At 43.5% G+C, this 25,099-nt stretch overlaps 1 protein-coding gene across 1 annotated transcript in view; it reads right to left on the reverse strand.

Moving 5' to 3' along the window:
• Window positions 1-311: 311 nt before the first annotated feature.
• Window positions 312-25,099, reverse strand: part of ARSJ (arylsulfatase family member J) — a 34,014-nt gene continuing 9,226 nt past the window's right edge. The window contains exon 2 of the mRNA XM_066318404.1: window positions 312-1,795. Within this exon, the coding sequence (XP_066174501.1) occupies window positions 391-1,795 (1,405 nt within the window). The 3' untranslated portion in view covers window positions 312-390. The remainder of the gene's footprint in view (window positions 1,796-25,099) is intronic.

Raw genomic sequence — 25,099 nt, forward strand, 5'->3', positions numbered from 1 at the left:
CCGAACCATCTGTCAGTTTGAGAACATCTGCCATTGACATCTCCATGCTTTCCAAAGATTCCAGCTAATTAAGGCAAGGAACCATCACTTGTCCATCTAAGCTAAGTTTCCTGAAACAAGATGCTATTGCTGCTGTTATCTGGAATGTGCGTGGTGATGGGCGAGGGCCACTCATCCTGTGGAGGAGAAAGTCTGTCCCACGGTCACTCGGAGTGCTAAGGTATCTTGTGCTGGTGAAACCAGAGACAAAGTTAAAAGACGACAACTTTCATCCGTAGTGCAGAAATGGCGTTTCTAGTCTATATACCCAAGAAGAAGTGGGTAGTTCTTCAGAAGTTCAAGAAGTGGGGCCAGGCTGACTCAGGCCTGGCCAAGGAGCCTGCCTGGAGTTTACCCACCAGCAAGACGAGACCGGCAGTGAAACGACTGCCCCTTCTTCCGATTCGCCTTCTTCTTCTTCTTCTTGCCCTTCTTCTGCTTATTCGCACCTTTGCTTTTGTCTGATTTCTTTTTCTTTTCGTCCTCCTTAAACCACGGCCCCCAGACTCCCCCATTGAGCTTGGGGTTACTGCGAGGGTCCTTGGGGGGGTAGCGGACGGGCACGGCGGTCTTGTTGAACTGCGAGAGCCTCCGCAGCAGCTGCTTCACCACTTCTGGGTGCCTGGCAGACAGGTCCACGCGCTCGTAGGGGTCGGCCGTGATGTTGAAGAGCCACACGGTTTTCCCGGCTGACCAGGAGACGCGCTCGTTGTGCCAGCGGTTGGGGCCCGCGTTGCTGAAGGCCTGCGGAGGCACCCAGTCGCTGTAGCCCGGGTTTCCAGTCAGCAGTTTCCAGTGATTCACCCTGATGGCAGACTGGATGGCGGTGTTCCAGATGCCGTAGCCGGCGGCCCAGGAGCCGTTCTTGGCTTTGGTGTAGATGGGGTCGATGTTGTGCAGGATGTCCACCCGCGGGGAGCGCCTGCCCTCGCTGATGGTCTCCCACACGTCGTAGCCGTCCAGCTGGGTGTCTTCATCGATCTGCCCCTCCGCCAGCGTGATCAGCGTGGGGAACCAGTCTGTGATGTGCACCAGCTCCTTGCACACAGACCCTTTGTTTTTCAGGAGGGGGCTGTGCACGAAGCCGACGGCGCGGATACCTCCTTCCCAATAGGTGCCTTTGCTTCCTCGGAGAGGCCAGTTACTGCCTCCGGCCATCGGCTGCCCACCATTATCAGAGGAATAAATGATAATGCTGTTCTCGTAGTAGCCATACTTCCTTAGAGCGAGGGTGACGTTGTTTATGGCCTCATCCAAGCAGGCCAGCATGGCTGCGTACCGCCTCCTGTTGATGTTGTTTATGGAGCGGTAATGCTCAAAATACCTGCCCGGTGCCTGAAGAGGCGAATGCACGGCTTGGTAGGCAATATACAGGAATATGGGTTTCCTGGGGCTATGAGAAGCCAGGATCTGCTGCACCTTCTGCGTGTACATCTGCGTGGAGTAGACGCCGTTGTCGTGGTCCCAGGCGGCGTTGTCGTTCTCGTACAGGTCGTAGCCGCATATCCCGGGGCTGTCGCACTTGAAGTGGGTGTAGTAGTCGCCGCTGCCCAGGAGCGAGCCGAAGAAGGAGTCGAAGCCTCTCTGCGTGGGCATGCACTCCCTGCGGTAGAACCCCAGGTGCCACTTGCCCACCATGTGTGTGGAGTACCCCACCTCCTTCAGCTTCTGAGGTAGCGTGACGTTATCCAGAGGTAAGCAGTTGGGCTGCGTCGGCCGGATGATGGAGTGCTGCAGCCCCGTGTGGATCTGGTACCTGGAGGTGGGAGGAGACAGGCATCAGGCTGGTGGAGGAAATGCCCAGATGCATGGACACCTTAACCCTAGCAGAAAATATCCCTACGCATGCCACAGCCTTCGCTGGAAATATTTCAGAGTGCCTGTGTGTGCTGCTTTCAAAAACCAGCTCGGTCACGCTATCAAAATCTGTCCTCATCTCACTGTGGGATGAAACCTTTCCCTCCGTGATCTGAGCTACTCAAAATACCTACGTTTACAGGAGCACAGGTACTTTGAGGCACCCTTCTTTCCTCCACATGTCTCCATTTAACACCGACTATAGAAAATTATGTGGATAAGTACAATTTTTACAGTGCCTCGTAATTTGCTAGCAGTGAACGTATCTACAGCATATAAAAATGCTGGGCTTTGAGCATGTAAGAGCAGTATGTTTAAAGGAGATGGGATAATAAATTCTGCAGTGCACTACAGGCTATGTGTAAAGAATACATATGGCCTCCATATGATGAGAAAATGAATCCAGTATGGGCAGCAGTAAGTATCAAAAATCAAGGGCAAATATATTTGTATCAGTTTGACACCAAAAAAAAGACTGTAACAGCAGATAGTAGGCCAAAGACAACTTCTCCCTGAGTGCGAGAACAGGTTCAATTCTCAGCCATGCATAGAACAGTCAGGTCCACCAATATTGAGTATCTTCCCCCAAACCAGTTCTTATTCATTTGTGGTAGCAGGATTTGGGGCTTCTTGACACATTCTGCTGGTGTTGCCAATCTGACTGGCCTCCTGAGCTATCTAGAAAATTAAAACCATTAGGCACTGCCTGTCCATAAATAACTTAAAGCCTGCTTTCATATGAGGGCTTCCTGGCCAAGATCTTGGAAGGCGCCATAGCTGTCTCCAATGGCTGGCAATCTGTACAGATTGTGTAACTCCCGTTCAATTCTGGAGCTAATTTCCACGGAACCCAGAAGCTCCGGTCCCACTAACCGCCTGCAGAAGCTCTGGGTGTTGTGCTGCTCTGGACACAGCGTGCTGCAGTGCTGCTGCTGTGCTCTGCCCCGCCAGCCCCTCTGTACAGCATTGTCTCTGGGACCAGCCTGGGGACCTGGAGCCCTGCCACCCAATTGTCCCCAAACGCACAGGATGGTGCTGACAGCACAGGAGATGCTGCAGGAGGGAGTTTTTAAAACACATCCTGAAAATTAGGGGTTTCTGGGATCTACACTTGGCTTTTGTAAAAGAAATGTTACACAAGTCCCACATCCTTCCCATGGTTCAGCTGCAATATTCTCCTCTTAAAAGAGGTAAACTACAACCAGGAAAACCATGCAATGCCCCATACTTCATTCCATACATGGGACTCCTCAGGGAACTATGTCCACAAGGCATTTCATTTCCCTTCCCCTCTCTTTCCTCTGCCTTGTTAAATCTTTTCGGTAATTTCCCATTTTTTGATCCAACTGGAAAAGTCCTTGTCCCCACTCAGCTATTTTAGTCAGTAGTTTCTGTTTTCTTAACTCTGACAGCCTCTTTGATCACAAGGTCAGTCCCCAGTCCCAGCTGGGCAGTTTCTCTGTAATACGCAAATTTTGCTGGAAGTCAGGATTTTCTCTATAGGGACCCTCTTGAGACCAGGATCGTTCCACCACCCTTCTCCTCTGAAAACTGAGAAACTGGGCCTGAGGAGAACAGACTCTGCAAAACACCACAAAGCAATTTGCCTCTTGTAGGCAATGCCTACACAGAAAGCATGACAGTCACACAATGTGAATTACCATCAAGAATTCCTAAAACACCAGGCAGATTCCCCAGTGAGGGCTTTTCAACTAGAGATGAAATTCCTACACTGCTGATCTGACAAATACTGAACCAAAAAATAGCAAGAATTAGCCTCAGCCACACAGGCAATCAGCACTGCATCTTGTTTCAGCAGTGCCCACAGGAAGTTATTCAATATGCTGGTTACAATGCACATATAACATACATACATCTATATGCACGTATATTCCCTGCTGCTGCCTCTTTGCAGGAGACTTCGGTGTGTTTCCCAGATGTGTGTGTGTCTGTGTGCTATTTTTGGCATGGCTGTGCTTAGGAATATACCTATAGGCACACAAAGAGACACATTTTTATATTCATACGTGTAAAAAAGAAACCAACTCGTTTTAAGTCAAAATATTTCAAGCGTAGAAATGCTTGAAAGAAATATCAACCTCTGATTATCAGAAGAATGCTCTCTATGACAAAAATGGTCAAGATTTGTTCACTTCCCTGCACTACATGCCTTTCTAATTGATCCATTATGTGCCAACATTACTTTTTCAGTGAAAGTATTTCATTTTCAAAGGACTTGCAGGGCATTCATAGAAAAGCAAAGTAATCTGAGCATGAGACAGTGATGATATGGAAGAAAATTGTATTAATAGTAATAGGAAAAGTGTCTCAAAACAACTGTTTTTAAACTATTTCTAGACTGTGCAAGAGGAAAATAAATGAACCGGGCAAAACATAAAGGGATTAAGAGGCAGATGTTGATTTTGGGGGTGTTCTCTAGCATGAACATGAAGTCATGAGCTCGCCAACTGCCATGAAGTATCTGTGAGATACAACCTGTAGACTTCATGGCTTCCATTTTCTAGAATAAATTGGTTGGATTTAATCCCACAGGCAGAAAACAAGTTAGGACTGTGAATAGTCTGGAATTCATTATTAGAATTTCAGCACTAGTAAACAGTCAAATCGAAGCAAATGCTGCCATGCCACAGAATCTACTCTCATTGTTTTTTAGACTTTGACCTTCGTGGGCATTATTGAGATATAGCCATTATCTGCTAAGAGCCTGTATAAAGGGCAGGGGTTCAAGACTTGGGAATACTTTATGTGCATGTTCTATGCTCTCCTTCTCCTTACTCCTCTGAGATCCTGGATCATAGGTGTCTCTTTTCGAATACCTGAAATTTGCAATTTGCAGAACAAGGAACTAAGTAAAATTTGTGCTAAACGTTCAGCTAATAAGATGCATATTGAAAATCAATTTCTCCTCGCTACAGAGGGATGGCTTTTTGTGCATTGCCTACTCTTGTTTTTGTTTTCCTGGTGTGCTCAGATGTTCACAGTAAACCCACTGTGATGAGTGTTGCAGCCAAGGCAGATGCTCGGTGCTGGCTCACTGACACACTGATCTGTTTTCTTGTTTGCAGGGGAAGCTTTAAAGCAATGGCCTCCCTCTGGGAGCATCCCGATGACTTCACAGCCCTTTGCTTCTTGGATGCTCGGAGAAATATTTCAGAGGGTTCTTAAAATAAATAAAAAAGCAAATAAATCCTCTCCCCTGAGTGTGAGCTCATGACACTCCTTTCCAACACGAGTTCCCTCCCTGTCTTAGTTTAGACCCAAAGCTCAAGGCAGCACCTTTCACACCACTCCTACCTCCAGTCTCAAGGTGCAGAGACCATGAAGCTGCTGGAGGTCAACTGCACGTTGAAGTGCCAGAGTGTTATGGATGTAAATCACCAAAGGCACCCTGGAGCCAGTGAGACCTTTGGGAGGCTTCATTTTCCCCACCTGATGCCCTCAGTAGTGCTGAACTAGTTTCCAGCTCTCATCTGCAGAGCAGGAGATCAGTCTGCACGCTGTCAGTGCTATTCCCCCGCAGCAGAGAGCAGGACTGGGGGTCTGTGGAGGGAAAGAGACTCTCCTGGCACAGCTCACATCCCCTCACACACACGTAGGCCAAACCAGCTTTCCTGAAAAAGTCTTTCCCTGAGGAGTTTTCCATTGAGGGTTTTCCCCCTGAACTTCAGGGTGGGTTCTGCAACTGAGGAAAAAGCTGGGATGTTTTTGATTTTGTAATATGCACGTACAACACTATTGATTTCAGGCCCTCGCAATTTTCAAATACTGCATTAATTGTCTTCAAACTGAGATTCTTTTAAGGCTCACTTAACAAAGAAGCTCAGTTGGAAGTTTCCAATTTCAGGAGCTTTTGCTAGCATAACTAGCTAGTACATGTGGAAAATGTATTTTTATTATGCTTGCATAGCTCAGGATATGTTGAAAAAAAAAATCTTAATTTAAAAAAAATAAACTCCAGCCTAGGATCTATAAAAGGATATTTTAAATAAACCCCCCACATTTTCCAGGAGTTGCAATAGAGAATGACAGGATTGAGGTCTGCACGCTACATAAATTAAAGGGATCATTATTGATGATTGTGCATTTCCTTGTTAAAAATAATAAAATATGACAAGTAGATACCAGTCTAGAAGATAGATTTAGGGGTTACTAAAGAACAGTCTTTGCCATCTTACCTGAAACTATTTGTATAACAAACCAGATAAAATAGAGGAATTCCAGGTGAGTAAAAAATAGAGAAATATGTGATTCTGGGGGCTCTCCATCCTCAGAGGTCCAAGTTACTGGGGGGAAAAACCCCAACATTCCACTTGTCACCAGCAAATCATCAGAAAAAGGACGCAATCACCAGTGAGAGAAACCAGATACAACAAAGACATTTTTACAGCGGACTGAGGCTTCAGCAGTGAGCCCACAAGCCCTCCATGTTTGAAGAAGTTGTTACTTTGGGCAGGGATGCTCACACCGAGTCATCTCAAAGTTGTTTTCAGCTCTGTAAGGCGCTTGTGAGGAAATTAGGAGCAGTTCAGGGGCTCCCCTGCTGTCAGTCTTCCACCCAGGCTGCTGCAGAGCAGGGCAGGGAGATCCTGATCATGGGCATGTTGGATACGGACCAGTGGGAAAGAATCACACAAAATGACTCTGCATTAGAAGTGTCTGCCACAAAACCGAAATGTTTCATGCTGCATATGCTGAGGCTTTTAAAACTAAACTCAGAGTAAAGCTGGAAAAGGGGTGGGTTGATCCAGGAGACACTGGGGCAGAGGGTAGGGCTGAGCTGATTCAAATGAGATGCAAATAAAGCCATCACAGCCTGACATGAATTGCTGCCAGGCCATCAGCAGGTCCTGGTCCCTTCAGACTGATGACAACAAAGCCAGAGCGCTTAGCCACAGCGCTTCTCTCTCATCGCTATTAAGCCAGTTTGCAGATAAGTAAAATGCTTTCTAAATGTTCATGTCATTCTTATTTCCCTTCTTTTCCTAACTTAGAGACTGGTGACAAGTCTTTACCCTGCAGGCTTCCTACTGCCAAGCTCCCGTGAGAGCCAAAGCAGGCAGTGGCACCTTGGCACTCTTTAGGGCAGCACGTTTGGCATCTGTTCTGGACAAAACCAGGTTAAGCTAAAATCCCATCTCTCTCATCTCTTCAGTGTTTACAGTCTATGGCAACTGCGTATAATCCCATGGGAAACACTTCTAAATGTCAGCATAAAAGTTGTCATGCAGCATAGTCTGCTCAGAGCCTATCCCAAGGAGCCCTGAGCCTACACTACATAAGTTCACATTTCAGCTTTCAAAAATGGCAGAAAACCACATTTTTGTACATTGAATCAATCATTCATTATCTATCATTTAACCATTTTATTCTTCTGGCTTATGACTTTGGGATTTTGGGGGAAGGTGGCTTATGAGTGCAAATGGATTAGAGAAGAAAATGCAACATTAAAGACTAAATGCAAACTCCAAACCTTCACAGACTTTCACTGTGTCAGCCCACACAAATCAAACCTGAAGTGCTCACTCAGACATACACACGCATTCATTTTATCCCCAGCTGTATTCCTTGAATTTTTATGTGCTTATAAATCAGAGCAGAAAAAGTATCTACTCCTAAACCAAGTGTTTACATAAAAAGTCTAACTCATGTTATTTACTGTTTTATCACTCTGGCAATGCTATTGCGTATATGTCATTTGGAAGATTCTGCATCTTGCCCTACTTGCACGTTTTTCATTGTTGTTTTTAAATCAGTTAAGGCTCTTCCATCAAATTCAGGAAAAGAAAAATAAAGTAGCAATTCCTTGCAGACTAATAATGTTATCAGTTTTGTTCCCATGACCTTTCTCCAAGGACTTACAGGAGCTGAGGAATCCTTATTTCACCAAATGCCATTTGGATTTTGATGCATTAACTCAATCCCAGAATCATTCTGAAATTCTGATCTCACACTAGCCCTGGCATTTGTTCATTTAAATAATGTCCTTACACCCCAATATCATCTATACCGTGAAAGGGATTTTTATCACCTGGCACCTAGAAATGCTTGAAAACTAGGAAACCACGCCACAAAATGCTGTTCTCCACAGCTCTCCATTCCAACAGTTTTACATCTCCAGGATATGCACCAGATCCTCTCTCTTTTGTCTTCCCAACTCCTGCAGAGGCAATTGGCACCCCAGGATCGAGGCAGAGCTCAGCGAACAGCAGGAAAGCAACTGTTGTCTCCAGGGTTGTGAGCTTTAAAGGAAAAATATCTGACTGTGGGACCAAGCTGGGAGAGAAAAGGAACAGAAACTTCATCTGCGTTTCCTCAGGGCTACTCTCTCTGGCTCGAGAAGCTTGACCTTTAAATCACCCTCCAAATTAAGCTGCAATTTGTATTTTCATACACTAATTCTGAATTTTCTACCAAACATTATTAAACTGGCAGCTTATCTGCTACCAACCTTTCCTGTCACTGAGGCAATTTGTCTGCTCCACTGAGAGGACAGCAAGGATAAGGGAGAATGTGGGAGCTGGCAGCAGCTGGAATGCACATGTGTATATGAGGCTATTGTTTCCTTTGCTCCCAGTTTGCTGCAGCTGTGGAAACAGAGCACAACGTTTCCAGCTTTATCACTGTAATTCATTTAGGAAAAAGGGGGGAAATGTGTGATTGCATAATCGGCGCTCGCGGCTCCATGCCTACATGGGAGTGACATGGAAGGAAAACAATTTGACAAAACGCTTTGCATGCCAACCACAAATCCAGACCTCGCCACCAAGTTCTGGACTCTCAGCAAAAACAGATCCCAGCGGATATGACACCTAATCACCATGTTACAAGGGAAAGAAACCTAAAATGACTCCGCGATTAGTTAGAGATGAATTTGTAGTCCTGTTTTGGCCATTTTTGCAGGAGAAAGAACAGAGGAAAAGGAGATAAATGGAGTCTAAAAACTGTGTGCAAAAGGATGCCCCCCTCGGGTACTCCCAAAGTGAGGCTGGAGTGGGAGCAGCGTGCTAGGACAGGGACACAGCATGTACCAGTTGGTAAAGGAGAGGTGTCCTCATTCCAGCCCCTGTTCTCTGCTGCGCTGGGGAGAACAGCACCCCAGGGTCTCCTCACATCCCAGAACAGTCACTGCTACAGACAGGGCAAACTTCAAGGTGTCTCATATTCTGTCTCAAAGAACACTTTAATTGCTAATAACACAGGAGTTTTTACGTGACCAAAAATAAAAACCTGCCATGTGTATGTGTGAAATACTTTCCACCTAATTCTGTGACAGTTTAGGAAAGCTGGTTCATCTTTATTCATCTAATTCAATGACTGCACCTAAAGGACGTGAAAGATACTCGTTATACAGTTGCCTTTCGTAAGAAGACATCTCTCATAAAAATGACATACTTGATGGCAGCCCTTAAGGTAGCAGCCAAACAGTTATTGTCTTACATTACTCTCTAATTAAAGTACTCCTTTTGAGCATTTAGTACCATTTCTGAATTAAAACTGTCCTTATCTAGTATTCATACTTCCAGCACTTAAAGCCTGTATCAACCTAAATGCTCTAAAATGACCATGAATTGACAGCAAGGATGACTGAGGGCAAAAAGACAGGATGTAGAATACAGGTTAACAATTACCACATCATGGGCTTATATGGTATCACTTGAGAGAGGTAATTGCTTTATAATTAAAGAACATTATGACACTGAAAAAAAAATTAGGACTGTGTGGTGCCTCAGAGACATCTCAAGTGTTTTAGATACCTTCACAACATCCAAGCTTTGTGCCAGCTGTAATGTTTCATTAACCACTGAACAACTACATAAACACACCATTTCTGAGTGTGACACTGGAGACCATCGTAGTTCCACTGCTTTAGTGAGCATAAGTGTATCATAGGCCATTAAGTTTCTTTTGAATCCTTGGGTAAGTCTTAGAGACAGTAGTTTTAAATTAGAGATAAATTATTATTGTGAGAGTATGATGATCAAGTGGTAACAGCCACATCTCTTTTTAGTATTTATAATATTCCTATTATCCTGCTCTGGGAGATGTCTCAAACTCAGTTGTCTCCAAGATTCTATTACAGGACAGATTCTGTGCCCCTTAATCAATATGCACCTATTTAAGTAAAAGAATAATTCCATCAATTTCGATTGAATATGTTTCTAGGTAAATTTTTGCTCAGAGTCATCAGAGTATCAAAATAAGTCTATGAATTAATGCACCAAACTTTTTTTTCCATGTGGAGCTTCATTGAGAATGCTGATTAATTAAGAAATATTCTTGGATGATTATTTCTGTTTCATCTCAACTTCATTATTCTATTTGTTCTTCTTAATGCATTCTATCACATAACATCATTGTAAAACGGGTACATGTGCATCAAAAGGAAATTATTATCTTCTCCTTCATCCCTAGTGTACAGCACAGCAGTCTGAGACAGCTGGATACCTGCTGTAGCTCTTTGGAGTTTAATTATACATTTCAGTGGCATTTGTTGCTGCTGCATATGCAATGACAAGGTGTTATGCAGAACTGAGTGGGTCACTCACTTACACAACCTAAGTTTAGGTTTTGGAGAGGCTGCAGTGCTCACCCAGATCCCTCATTTAAGGTCTCATTCTTGGCAGTGAGAGAGCAATGCCCTGTGCTGCTGTCCCTGCAGGCATCCTGGGACAGACACCATCCACAACTGCTTCATGCCACTCCAGAGTAATTTTCCCAGAAAAGCTACAGCCCTGATAATATGAAGAACCGCTCTTTTCCAGCTTTATCTGGAAAAAAAAATCCCACCCTAATTTGACTTTTCAACAATATCGTTAGTTTTCTGGGCTGACATTTCCTGCCAACAACAGTGGCACTGAATCATTAGTGAGAGGAATAACCTTGCCTTGAAAGGGAGGGAGGGCTGGGAGCCAGGAGATGCTGCTTCTGGGTTCTGCATAGTTTTCAGCCCGAGCATCCCACTGACCTCCAGTTCTTTTGTCCTTCTGACACTTTGGTATCAGCCTCTGAGTCTTTTGTGCTGCTCATCCCTTTGAGCAGGGATGGAACTACGCCTATTTCACAACACAGCTAAAGCTCAAAATGGGCTTTTTAGTCCCGATAAGAGAGGTTTCAGTATGCAAACAAGCCTCACCCTGATGCTAAACCAGCTTGTAACTGGACTGGTTAAAATACAGTGCTTACGGGCACCTGCTTATTTACAATGATTGCCAGCAGTTATGTACGAGTTCTGTCACATGTTGCTGGCTGCTGGATTTTCTTTCTATTTCCCGCTTCACCTGAGAAATACTGTAATAAAATCCCATTTTCAGAAGTGACCACAACATTCAAGTCCAGTTTTGATCCAGACAAAGCCACTGTGTGCAGTTCCCAAAGGAATGATGGATTACGATAATGAGGTACTGCATTAACCTGGGTCCCACACGACAGGTTCCTGACCAACACCACGGGGAAATGGAACATCTTTGTTTACTCACAGAGGAGTTTCCACATGGAAAGGAGCTGCTTTCACTGCCAGTGTCTGAGTGGATGTGGGTGTGCTATTGTAGCACAGGGAGAAGAGGGGAAGCAGTGTTGCAAGGCTGTCAGTCAGTTCTGTGACAATTTTTTACCTACCACATCAGAGTCAGCACACACTGCATGGTACAGCATTCAAAAGGGAAGCACCACATGTTGGAACTCAAAAGGAAGAAAGCAACTTCAGCAGGTACATGACCAGCTCACTGTGACTCTCGTTTGGAAAAGACCTTTAGGATAGAGTCCAACCAGTGACCTGACAATGCCAACTCCACTGCTAAACCATGTCCCTGAAGTGCCACACCTGTGTGTCTGAAATCTCTCAGGAGTGCTGACTTGAGCTTCAGGTGGTTCCAGAGCTTGACAATCCTTTGGGTGAAGAAGTTTTTCCTGCTATCCAACCTAAGCCCTCCCCTGGCACAACCTGAGGCTCCTTCCTCTCGTCCTGTCACAAATGGTACTTGATGAAGCTCTGTGGTACTTCACAGGGATTTCTCTGCTCCTGTACCGATGGATTTGAGTTGCTTCCTTTGCTCCCTGCCCAAATTAGGCAAGGGCTAGGAGAAACATAAGGCTGCTCTGCAGAGTAGGAATGTGATGGGATTAGAGAACTCCCCGTGTCACATTTGATGGCTGCAAGGTGCCATGGCACGGAGAGTGCGAAGCCCCCTCACACCACCCTGCTGCATTTCTCCCTCTCCCTGAGCCTCCCACGCCAGAGAGGGGAACAAGCTGGAGCTAAGACTGGACAGAGGTTAACAGCACATCTGTTTCTAGGCCACTGTGTGACGAATAATGAAGAGATTTGGAAAAATGCTTCTTTATTTCCCTCCTAAATCCGGCTTAGCAAAACAAGCAGTGCTCTCTTGGATGTCACTGCTGCACTCCCTAATCCCTCTTAAATCTCATTCACACTGCTCCTCACTCACATCTTGCTTTGCTGCTTGCATTGAGGCAGTGTCCAAAAGCCTAACAGGAACCAGGGCTGTGATGCAACATCCCTGGAAATAAAATGGAGCATAAAATAGAGGGAGGAATGGAAACAGGTGCCCTACTGCTGCTGGTCCAACAAAAATCTAGAAACAGAGTCTTTTACATGTCTAGCAATTATGTAGAAAAGCAGACACGGCATTCATAAAATATTTGCTATAAAATGTTAATGTATTAATGAAGCTGTGCCTTATTTAAGATGCTAGTAGGTGATTTTGATCCCAGACAAAATACCACAAAAATGACTCATGTAAGGGACTGAGCTGGATAAGAGTAAGTGAGGTGTAAATGGGACACACACAAAGTTTTGGCAGTGTGCATTCAACATATCCAGCAACTCCTAATACACTGATGGAACCTATGTAGAGATACCATCAGCACTGTGTGCTGCCTTCTGTGGGGCTTTCTCCCCCTGTCTGAAAACATTTATTTAAATAGAGTGATATTAGCATTGCATACCCTGTGAGGAGGGATTTAAGGGCAGACAGCCCCCGGAAAACGAAGATCACTCATTAAAAATTAAAAATAAAAGGTGTAAGTAGTGACTCTTTGAGAAACACTAGCTGTTCAGGAGAAAGGGAAACACATTTAGCATTTATCAGCATGTGATTCACTAAACAGCTATAGAGCTCTGACTTGAGAAGATACCTTTGTTTGGATAGAACTTCTACATCTGCTTAAATTCCTTGGTGACAGAAGAGCTTTCTTGAACAGGATGGATCTAAACAACTTGAACTGACATTCAAGTGCACTTCCAAAGGAATTTTACAATGTCTGTATTTTTCACACCTAAAGACACAAATAGCTATTCTCAAAAAGGTCCCTAAATCTCCATGAAATCAATAGAAGTTATAGGAACTAACAAAAGAGCGCTGATTCCCAATGCTTCCTTTAAAAAAATCTGGTCCTTCAAGATGAAAAGGACATGCCCTGTTTTTTCAGAGGTGCCAAATTGAAATTATCACCATCACAGAAAAGCAGCTCCTACACGTTTGGTCTCCAACCCCAGTCTTTCCAGTGGGAGCCAAGCATTAGTTGGAAAAATATGACAGCAAGCTCATAACCCATCCATTCTTCTGACACACAATTAACTCTGTGGAAAGTCAACTCTGTGGAAATTACTCAATCAGTGGTAAATAATTTGAGGCTTCTAAATCATTTATGTCCTGTCAAGGTTGTGAAATGATGTATTTCAGTGGTTAATAATCCCGGCAATAACGTCAAAATTAACAAAATGGTGTAATGCTGAACAAGCATCATCACTTGGAATCTGTTCTTGTTATTTTCAGCATTCTTCTCTGGGTGGAAATAGAAATTCAGAAATTGTGGGGATTGTGAAGGGAAAAGAGGGAAGGAGAAGAGATAAGGATCAGGCATGCTTTGCATCTGTCTTGAGTGAAAAAGCTAAATATTTCTTTCCTCTTCAGGAGCCAGGAAGATTAAAGGAGGAGCAAATCAACCCCACAGCAATTTGCTGACATTGTGTAGCAGTGTCTGTGCTAAGACTGCACCACAACACAGAGAGGTGACGAGTGGTGACATCACCACAGAGCAGTGCCTGTGTTCAGGGGGTGGGAGCACGTCAGGAACACTGCTGGAACCACACCACCACATCTGCTCAGCTTTGTCTGCAGGAGGCTTTGCCACTCCCTAACCAAATCTGTGGGGTGTAGCTCCAATGGGTCACACAGGAGACAAGGAGCTGGAGGAAGTGTGAACCCTGCGGGGAGCCTGTCAGCTCACTTGGTGACAACATTCTTATCTCTACTGTCCCAGCAGTGACAGCAGCGTAAAACTTGTCCCACCAAACAGATAGATCAACCCCCCTGTGTACAGCTGTACAGTCACTGCCAACTTTGTATATATTGTCAGAGCCCTGGCCTTGTCCAGGATCACCTCACCAGGTTTTCACAGCAGTGGGCGCACACTATAAAACACATTTTCAACTTGTTCTGCCAATGTGCCCCTGCAACTTAACCGCACTGCCTTGGTTTTCCACGAACTCTCCCAGTTGGCTTATTCAATACTCAGCACTTAATGGATTTTGAATTCTGGTAATCTAGCTGCATGACTGTAAAACTCCTCAACAGGCCGTTTCATGCCCAGCTTTTCACGAGCAGCGCTCGACAGACTGCAGGACCGACTTCTTTGCTATTATTTGTGTTAAAGTCAAGCATCTGTTTCTCAAACCCAGGCTTAAGTCTGTGTGTTCAAAACCGAAATGCAGGGGAGGTGACTAAAGAGTCAGCAGCAGAATGGTCTATACAGCCTCTGCCTGCATTCCTTGGGAGCCAGGAGTCTGGGCTCAATCTGCATTCTGGCTCTGACTTGGAAGTTCCTCCCATGTTTCTCACATAATCTATTCCTCAAGAGGGGAGCAGTGCTGATGGTCACCTGGGGAAACTGCAGCCACGTCTCCTGGTAAGATGGTGACTGCTACACCACACTATGGAGAAACGAGGTGAAAAAAAAGAAAGAAGGGAAAGATGAAAAAATCTATTAAAACCACATTAGAATCAGAGTGGAGCTTAGTGATTCCAACAGAGCTTCCTCCAGTTAGTAACATTACCCAAAAGTTTAAATCAGACCTTTCATTATTTGTTTTACATTTTCCTTTAGAACTTTCAGCGCATAATATTTTAGACATAGAGTCAAAATAAGATCAGTATTTTAAAAGCAAATAGACCCTTATCTAAAAATCCAGATAAATTCAAAAATCTGAATGACAATAGGCAACAACAGTGTAAAGGACACCAAGAGCCAGCCAACAGGAAACAAAATTTCCTCTCAGGTTTTTATTGCCTGGAAGTTCAGATTTTTTTTCTGCTTATGGGAGTTGTGATATTTTCGGGTGATTTTCTTTGAAATGTCATGCAAATTTAAACCATCCAGTATATTTTCTGATGTTGCTCCCTTCCTTTCCCTTTTCCCCTGCTATTACATTATTACACTAAAAAACCCAACAGAAACGTCTTGTGGCAAACTAGTTTTCTGCAGTTGGTCACAGTGAGCATAGCTTGGAGGTGATGCATCCATCTAGGAACAATAGAATAGCAAAGAACTGAATTACTGAATTTAAAATGGCAGGCATCCTGGGACAGCTGTGGAAAAGCCACGTCTGGACACACTTTCTCTGGAAATATGTAAGTTCAGCTCAGTTGTGGGATGGGAGAGGAAGTTTTCTGCTGGCTCTTCACTTTTTTTTTTTTTAGTATGTTACATAAGCTCCCTTTCCTCTTTACTTTTATAACAGCACATAAATATTTTATGAACTACGGGCCTTTGAACTGTGTTGTTCTGACCCATTGACTGATTCTCATTTGCCTGTCTGAAATTGCATCTCAAGTGCTTTGAGAAATGCATCATCCTGGGATGTCATATAAAACCCAACATAACCCCCCCCAACAGTAATTCTGTGTGTTGCCAATGCTGCAAGTCAACTCCAAGGACAATAAATTTCCCCTCAATGTTAATAACGAGGTTGCTGGAGACGTTGGCACTCTGATATATTAAAGGCATCAAGTGCAAACAGCTTTTAATTCATTCTTTATATGCTTTTAGTTAGCCACCCCCACGAAAAAAAAATAAGAGAAGGAAAAAGGGAAGAACAGCTCCTCTTTCAGTGTGGAGTAATGTAAATCCTGATTTTCACCAGCAGAATAATGGCTAGGTATGTCTATGGATCTTACTGCATACCTGGAATTATCTGCAGGTGCCAGTGATACCCAGGTTGTTCCACGGCAGTCCCAGGCTAACATCTGGTGCTTCACAAAGTGCACAAGATTTCCAAGCATTATGGAAAAATAAATCTCTAATGTAAGGCATTTAACACAGCCCACAGAACTACTCCAGTCCAACACTGCTAAATAACTCAGCATTGACTACATTTTCTAGAATCCTCCAAACTGTTCCAGTTCAGGAAAAGTGCCTTGGTTTGGATTTTTTCTTCCTCCTCCCTTCTTCCCATCAGTCTTCATTCTCATTCCTACGGATGAAGGATGAAAGCCCATGCTTAAAAACACAGCCAATTGCAGGTCTAGGATCTAAGCTGCAAGGCTTGGTTTGACAATTGAATACCCCCTTTTCTTCTGAGATTACCTGTATTCCCTGTACAGGGTCTGAAATTGCTGCTCCAAGTCTTTCCCAGTTGGACTCAAAATGAAGATGTTAGCCTCACCATGATTTAGAGCATTCGCTTGTGAACAAACCTCGTTTTTATTCCGTTTGCTCCGGAAAAATCTCTGATCAGTATTCCTTCTGAGCCCATAAATATCCTTTCCATCAGCCACATGTAAGGATTTTATGAGCTGGAAGAAAAGCCTCTCTGGGTCACTGGGGTTTCCTTACTGGCGCCATGGAATCACAGAATGGTTTGGCTTGGAGGGGTCTTAAGGCTTATCCAGTTCCAAGCTCTCTGCCATGGGCAAGGAACCTTCCAGTAGAGCAGGTTGCTCCAAGACCATCCAAGCCCTATAATCACCTATACTACAGGTAATAATCAAACTAATACAGCTGCAGATATCCTGCTGGTAAGAAACACAATATTGGAGCCAACAAAATAAAAAGCTTTGTTTGTTGCACATCGATTTGTTTTTATTTTGCTTTTCTGGCTGAAAAGAACAATTTTTCTTTATTCCTGCCTTTCTTAGGGATGAAAAAGAGAGAATAAAATTCTCATTCTCTCCCTGAATCTGCAATTTCCAAGGTGTGTTACTGAGACAAGAAAATGCAACAAAACAACTGTTTGACAAAGGTTAAAATTTCCAAGTGCCTGACTACTATGGAGCTCTTGATCAGCCTGTAGACAGAAGAGATAGATTTGAATGAAGAAGCTAAACAAATGGAATCACACAAAGCACACTTTGCCTTCTAATAACCCCCCCCCCAAATACACACACATTCTTTCATGCTCTCAGCAGACAGAATGATTTCTCCCACTCACTCCCTCAGGAATCTGCTTAAAAAACTTCCACTTCTCCCGCTTTAATAACTCCTACGTCAAAATTCTTCCCAGTTACGACCGTGGCTTCAGCTGCTTTTGAAAAAGCATTTGATGGCCTTTCTCTACTTGCAGGTAGTTTATTTTCTGGCAGAGCAGTGACAAAAATTAAACAGCGTGCCTGCACACTGCAGTTTTCCATCCTAAAGCAAGCTGGCTGCTGAAGCAGCAGAAAGGCTTTTAGACCCAAGAAGCCGCAGTGTCTGTGGCTCAGGGACTGTCCCCATGCTCATGGGGACAATCACAGCTTAGAGAACCACACTGTCCTTCCCAGAAAAGCTTTTGCCAGTTGGCTCAGGTGCAGGTTGGCCTCTTGCTTGCCTGCCATTATCACCCCTCTACTCCAATTAAAACATGGTTCCTTTCTCCCCTCCTCTCCTGAAATAATGGATTGACGAGGTGTGAATTCAGAACAAGCCGTATCAGCACACAGCCTGGGCACGCTTGGCTTTTTCCGTGCTAACACCCGAGTGCCATAAATAGGTTAAATCCTCGTGTCAGCGAAGGGAAGCAATCTGTTCTCTCCCTGCCATGTTCCTGGCATGCCAATCTCCAGTTGTACCACACAGACATATCCCAGCAGGGGACAGAAAACGGGAAGGAACACACAGTTCAGTGTGTTGCTGTGGGTGCATTTCTCCATTTTGCATGTTCTTCCCGCCTTCAAGGGCATACTCCTCACCCAAGAGGACAGTCTGGCTTTATTTAGATTTATTTAACTAAGCAAGTTATTTAAGAAAACCCACACTTTTATTTCTAAGAGGTATATCAAGTTATAGATTCCAGGGAATGACATTTTGTGTTTAATGAATTATTTCTGGTTTAGCCATGGCAAAACCGTGCGTATTAAATAAAATCTTGTGAATGCAGGCTTCACTAGCTCCTAAATTTAGGTGCCTCTAGGTAACAAACTGAAGATGCATCAGTGTAAAAAAACATCAATGGAAAATGATAGAATCAGAAAAATGGAATCACACAATGGTTTGGGTTGGAAGGAACCTTAAAGATCAGCTGATTCCAATGCCCCATGGCAGGGCCACCACATTCCTAGTCCCTGATGCTAATGGAGCATCACTGGCTTGACAGGATAGAAAGGCAGAGGAAAACATGGAGCACACCTTCCCACACAGGTTACACACATTCACCCAGCACACAGTGGGAGATCAAGTACACTCACTGGCTGTTTTTGGCAAAAAAAGAATAAAAACAAATTAAAAAAATTAAAAATTACATATTCTGAACTGCAAGAACACTGAAATAAGTGTTTATTTATGCTGAGCTTTGTGGGAGAAAAACTGACTGCAATTAAAGCATCGCTGTGAAAGCCCAAACTGCTGACAGACTTTGTTAAAAAATGTTTATGCAGAATAATATTTTCAGTTAGGATCAGGGTACCACAGACAGACCAGGTTTCTCCATGGCATCAGCAGCTGATAAGCCTCGAGCAGACGGCAGAGAGGAAATATTTTAATTCCATTCCTGCCCGGCCAGTGTTGCACCAGCACCAACTGTTTCAGACACTTCTGCAGAGTGGTAATATTTGCAAGTGTTTCTTCAGAAATGTGCAGGATTTAATTCCAAGTATGCAGGACTGTTTTGACACAATTTATCAACTGCTTCCAAACAGATCAGGCTTGGAGCACACTTGTTCCATTTGCTAAATTCAAAATTTCCCTTATGTGAGCCAAGGGAATTAGGCTAGAGAAGGGTGGGGGTTTTCTTTGTACACTTTTGCTGTGTTTTTTTAAAGCAAACTACTCTGGCCATGCACATTGGTTGCCAGAAGACTGAGTTCAAGTGAGACAGCACATTTACTTTCCATGGAGGAATGGCTGAGTAACAGACCTTGCCCTCTCCAGTAATGCCAGTTTATAAAAAGAAACTGGCAATTTATATATCTATATCTGTATCTATATCTTTTATGCTTTACTCTGGCGAGGAATTATTTTTCTTCCCTTCTTCATCATAATCCATGGGTTTTTGGCAAGGAAGAAACTCTTATGCACAAATAAGAGCCACACATGGTTTATTCCCAAAATCAAAATCCAATTCTCTGATAACGACTGACAATTTCATTTTGCTGGACATGATTCAAAAGCAAATAAAGGTCATAATTCTAATAAAAACCAGTATTAACTATAGCAGAGGAAACACCTGAAGCATGCCTAATTGCTCATCTCCAATCTTTAAAACCTAATGAAGGCCCAGCAGTAATTTTGTAGGAAATGTCCTTGCTGTTAAGCACCATATATTTACCCCGAAACACCTGAAAGCTTCCAATGGTCTTTATATGTCAATGTCCATTAAATCATGAAACTGGTCTCTGCTCAGCAGAGAAGCAAGAATTTTAAAGAGCACAAATGTATTTGTATTTTTGAACACCGGAGCTGTGGCTGCCTTATTTTTCTGGCCCTGCATATGGTTTACCAGCACCTGCACCTGCAATAGAGACCATTTTTTGTGATGAAATACAATCCTGCAACTTTGTCTTTTACAACTTGTGAAAGACAAATCCTTCCTCACTCACTGCCACAGGCCCACAGTCAGGATTCAGACCAGGACAGCCTGGATCCCCAGCTTGTTCCAGCCTTGTCCTGCTGGCCTCAGCACAACCAGCACAGCTACAGAGGAGGCTCTGTCTGCTCATTTGGGAAACTGCCTGCCTCATTTCTTCAGAGAAATACCGAGACAAATGAAGATGGAACAATCAGCCCACTCTTATCTTTATTTAATGCCTGCAGGTGACAGCCAGTGACACTCCAGCAGAGCAGGATGCATGGACAATGGCACGGGCCATTTGACACTGGAACGCCACAACTCGAGATCGTTGTTTTGTTAGATGAACCAGAAACACAGAGAAGGGAGAGCAGAAACACCTCAAAAACAAAAACAAGCTCAAAACACATAAAGACCCAAGACCCTGAAAGCCCAAGGCTGAGAAAGACATTTTACTGTGAGGGTCGAGAACCCCTGGCACAGGCTGCCCAGAGAAGCCGTGGCTGCCCCATCCCTGGAAGTGTCCAAGGCCAGGTGGGATGGGGCCCTGAGCACCCTGGGACAGTGGAAAGTGTCCCTGCCCATGGCAGAGGGTGGACCAAGACGAGCTGTAAGGTCCTTTTCAACCCAAACCATTTTATGATATGTCCACATGATTTCTTTAACTAACCCTGAAAACTGATTCAGCAAATTCAAGCGGTAAAATAAAAAATTTGGAATACATCTATTTAAGCTGCAGGCTTTTTCATTCTTAATATACATCTGTGAGGAATTAGAAAAAGCAATTGGGTTAATTACATCTTGAGTGATTATTTTCACAGGGGTTATGAATATATGTTTAAGGTGAAATTTATACAGATTAAATTCCACAACCTGTTCAGACTGTAAATTTGCACTCATCAAATTGCTGCATTGCCTGCTGGAGAGCTGAAATTCAAAAGGAAATTGAATTAGAGGAATAACCTGAACTGAACAGGAGGCAATTCACTTACAATATCCACAAAGCAGTGCTTTTGGGGTGGAACAATCAAGGGCACTAACTTAAGTTTCTTGCAGAGAAGACCTGGAGCTTGCTGGTTGAGTCAGCAACCACTCGGTGCTATGGAAAAAAGCTTTGTCTTATCTTAACCCCTGCTTTTAGTAAGGCAGTAAAACACAGGTCTCCCAGGTCTGCTAGAGGAAAAGAAAATGCATTTGCTTCGTATCCAAACATTGAGAAAGGGGCCAGAGCTCCAACCTGGCCGTTACCTGACCATGGGATGGTGTGGCTCGAGCACACCTCGCCCTGCACTGCACAGAACGTGGGAGTTCTCACAGGAACAAGCCCATCAGCATGATCAGTTTGGTTTAATTGGCAGATCACAGCTGAACTGGTAAAAATAGTACAAGATCTGTTGTTCTTGCGACATTTCCTACCCATCAGCAGTGGAAAAGCCTCAAACACTCTCTGATAAACAGACGCTTTGCCCAGATTTTCTGCTGAGGTACAATTCATGCCAGTAAAGGAGTTGATGTGCTGCCTTCCAATTACTCAACTGTGAAAATATTTTAGTAACTTTGGGATTGAGAACAAGATATCAAGGCAGGACTGGTCAAACTTTTACTGGAACACTGAGTCCTGTTTAAGATGACACATTTCAATAAAAAATAGGCCCAGATATAAAAATTCCAGAGGACTACATTAAGAGCCATCAAAGGTATATAAACCAAGATCTGTGTGGAAAGATGGAAAGAACTGAATTTACTCAGGCTAGAGAAAGTAAGAGCAGAGATGTGATAACAGAGTCAGATGTACAGGAGATTTATCACCTTTTGTAGCAAAGAGAAAATTGCCAAGAGACTAGAGGCTTAAACTGCAGGAGGAAAGATGCAAGTTAGAGAGTTTAAGTTATATAACCCAAATTACAGCTAAGGCTGCCTGGAGAAAGTGTGGAGATCTCTGTTGAAAGTTTTTAGGAACAAGGTATTCCCACATATTTAAATACTATTTTTTAATGATTCCCTGAAGAAGGACAGACACGGTAGTTTATTAGGATTTCTTAAAACTTTGTTTTCTTGACTTTTCTGTGGATGCAAAGCAAGGAATGCCAGTTGGCTCCCTCCCTTCTGAACTGTCCAGCAGCAAGCCAGTCAGCTGAGGAGCCGTAACGGGAACCGTCCAGGGAGCAGCACGCTCCAGTGAGTGTGTCCAGCTGGGAATCTCTCTGACACAGCCCATGAGGCCGTGCAGGAAGAGCAGAGACCCCCAGAGCTCAGGTGAGAACCACCAGCTGCCCAGCAGCACATGGGGGATTTCTCCCCAAAGCACACAGGTCCTGCTGCAGGAGCCGGGAGCAGGCAGGAGCCGAGGATGCTGCAGGAGGACAAGGAACATCTGCCTTCCTGGAACACCTTGTTCTCAGAGCACCTGTGTTATAAAAGACTATTATAAAGTTGGCTTTTCGCAAGATGTGTGCTATACGATTAATAACTTTGTGGTAAGGATATAAGTTTTTATTTCTGCTGTTAGTAAAGAAAATTAGGCATAGTGATAGTAGTGATATAGTATGCTTAAACTGTCTGTTTGGCTGGGATAACATCCAGTGAACATGTGAAGAAGACTCTGCTATTGATACACCAGCCATCAGCATCTCCCATCTGAAGAAAGCACGGACCAAGGTCCAAGCTGGAGGTGATAATGAAGACACAGCCAAGAAACACAAATGCTCTAAAAAGGCGGATCCAAGGAGGGGCCATGCAAAACAGTCCCTGGAATATGGAAACTAGTTTAAGGAAAAATATGAATATTCAACAAACTGATATAACAGAAAGGGTATTTAAAGAAAGCCTATGAAATAGCAATTGGTGGACTTGGCTAAACGCCAAGTCACCCAGCCGGGCGTACTTTGCTTTTTTTCCTTATCTCCTAATTGTCTTATCTTTTCATTAAAACCTATTTCTTAAAATCTACCAAAAAGTGAATCTCGTTTTTCACAACCTGCAACCCCCAGTGCAACACATTTCCCTGCACTGCTAAGGCAGCGTGGCAGGAGCAGAGAGCTAAATTCCAGGGCTTGGAGTAAAATCAGGGAAGCACGGTTTGGTTTAAATACAGAAGGGTGAACTTAAAAGGTGAATAATCTTGCCCATATATCATATCACATCACTTATCATATCATGCCATATCTAATGAGAAATCCCTGAACTCCTTCCAAGTGCCTTAGGTTTGTTTTCTTTTCCAAGCACTCCTGGGAGTAGCAGAACCTTTGTAAAGTTCCTTCTCCTCCCTGATAGTACCACCTTTTCTCTTCCAGTTTTAAAATGCAATGCTGATGGAAAGCTCCATGGTACAAAATCAAACATTCATTAGATAATCTCCTTTGACAACAGGCTTTTTAACTGTTTCAAAGTAATTTCAGAACCGTGCACGGAGTATTACCTTTTTTACCCCTTGAAGTGTATTTACAACTGTGATCAGCTATAATTAATCCAGCTTGAAAACACTGATAAGGAAAGTATAAATATTATTTCTTTATGCGTTCAAAGCTTTATGCATGCCAATAACTGATTAAGAGGAACATAAATTCTGGTTGTATCTGAAAGACACATCAATCTGCTCTTCAGCCAAAAAATACCTGAAGAATTGGAGAATTAAGGACAGGGTGAGACAATTCATCCCTGTGGAGAAGACTCGGTTTGGCCCTTCCTCTGCTTGGTGCCAGAGACAGGCTCATGAGGAAAATGAAGAGAATGGATGTAAGTCTGGCAGCCAAATTGATTGGCCCTGGAAGCAGAGAGAAGACTCCAAAAGGACATCCTGGTGGGCTGGTATCCAGAAAAGCCTGGAAGTGGTTTGGGAGGCTGCAAATGTTTAAACCTAATTCTGGAATGACCTGAAAGGCTCGAGTGTTTTGTGGGGATGCTGTGAAAAAGGTCAGAGAGGCATCCTGAAGGACAGGACGGGAGGGTTGCACAGAGCACCAGTATTACTACGGATAGAATAATTTCCTGTGGTTTTCCCCTAGAAGGATGGGAGGTTGCAGAAGGCACTGGCAACTGGGTGAAGTAAATAAATAGTCTCATTTTCTAAATCACACACCTACGTCACCAGGCAACAGCTTCCTCCAGGTTAACTGGGGAGGAAAGGGATTGCTCCCCACTTTCCCCTTGGGTGATGGGCACCCTCACCCCACACGAAGGCTTTTCAAACACACAAACCTGGGTGAACAATCACAAGGGCAGGAAGTAAAATCTTGGTTGTCTGACTCACTGCTTGAGCTGCTCCTCCTCCTTCTGACCCCACATACATTTATTATGCAAATCGATCATGTATGAAGGAGCAGAAATGTCCCCCAAGTACCCCCAAAACCCAACTATGACAGGAAATCATTTAATACAGAAATGCTCCAAGCTGTTCTTTTTTCTTTTAAGATATCTCAGGCTGCATCTTGTTTATAACGAAAAGCAAAGCAGAGTAGCTCACAAATTTCATTCTGCATTAGAGTGACTCACCATGGTTAATGGAAACAAAATAAATGTTTTTGTTACCAAAGTGAGCAGGTATGACTCAGATACATGGAGGATGCATGCTGAACAGTAAGAATCATCTTGACATTACAGTTTTTCAGATTCAAAAGCACTTTAAGGATTTGCCAGGAAAAGCTACATATATATATATATATATATAAAATAGCCCATTAAATCGGCTTGCTGGTAAAGATAAGGCATTGTAGGAGGTAACAGCTGAAATTCAGGCTATTAAACCACAGTGCACTTCCAGGTCACATTTAGTAGGAAACTGGGAAGCTGGTAAATAGGAAACTTAGGAGCTGGTAAGAATGGAGAGGGCCATAAACCAAGCAGCAAATACTTCTTTTTTTTTTGCCTAGAGTACTTCTACAGGAGGAGAAACCACATAAAGTAAATTGTTCTTTCCTCCCTTCCATCTAGAATTTTATTGTGACAAGTCAAAACCATCAAAGAATTTAAGAATTAAGAATTAAACAGACTGCAAATCAAAATTAATGTGGAATGATGGTAGTCAAGTATGTACCATAGTGAAAAAAAATCAGCTCTTAAGAAAATCAGCAAACAGACTGAAACAGCTTCCTCTGAAGGCTCTTGAAAATGGGACCATGGAACAATTAAGGAAGGAGCTGCCATTATGCTGTGGTCATTAACAAAGTCCCTAATTACATCAAT

The sequence above is a fragment of the Sylvia atricapilla genome, chromosome 4 (assembly GCF_009819655.1).
Source record: "Sylvia atricapilla isolate bSylAtr1 chromosome 4, bSylAtr1.pri, whole genome shotgun sequence".
Taxonomy (NCBI): Eukaryota; Metazoa; Chordata; class Aves; order Passeriformes; family Sylviidae; genus Sylvia; species Sylvia atricapilla.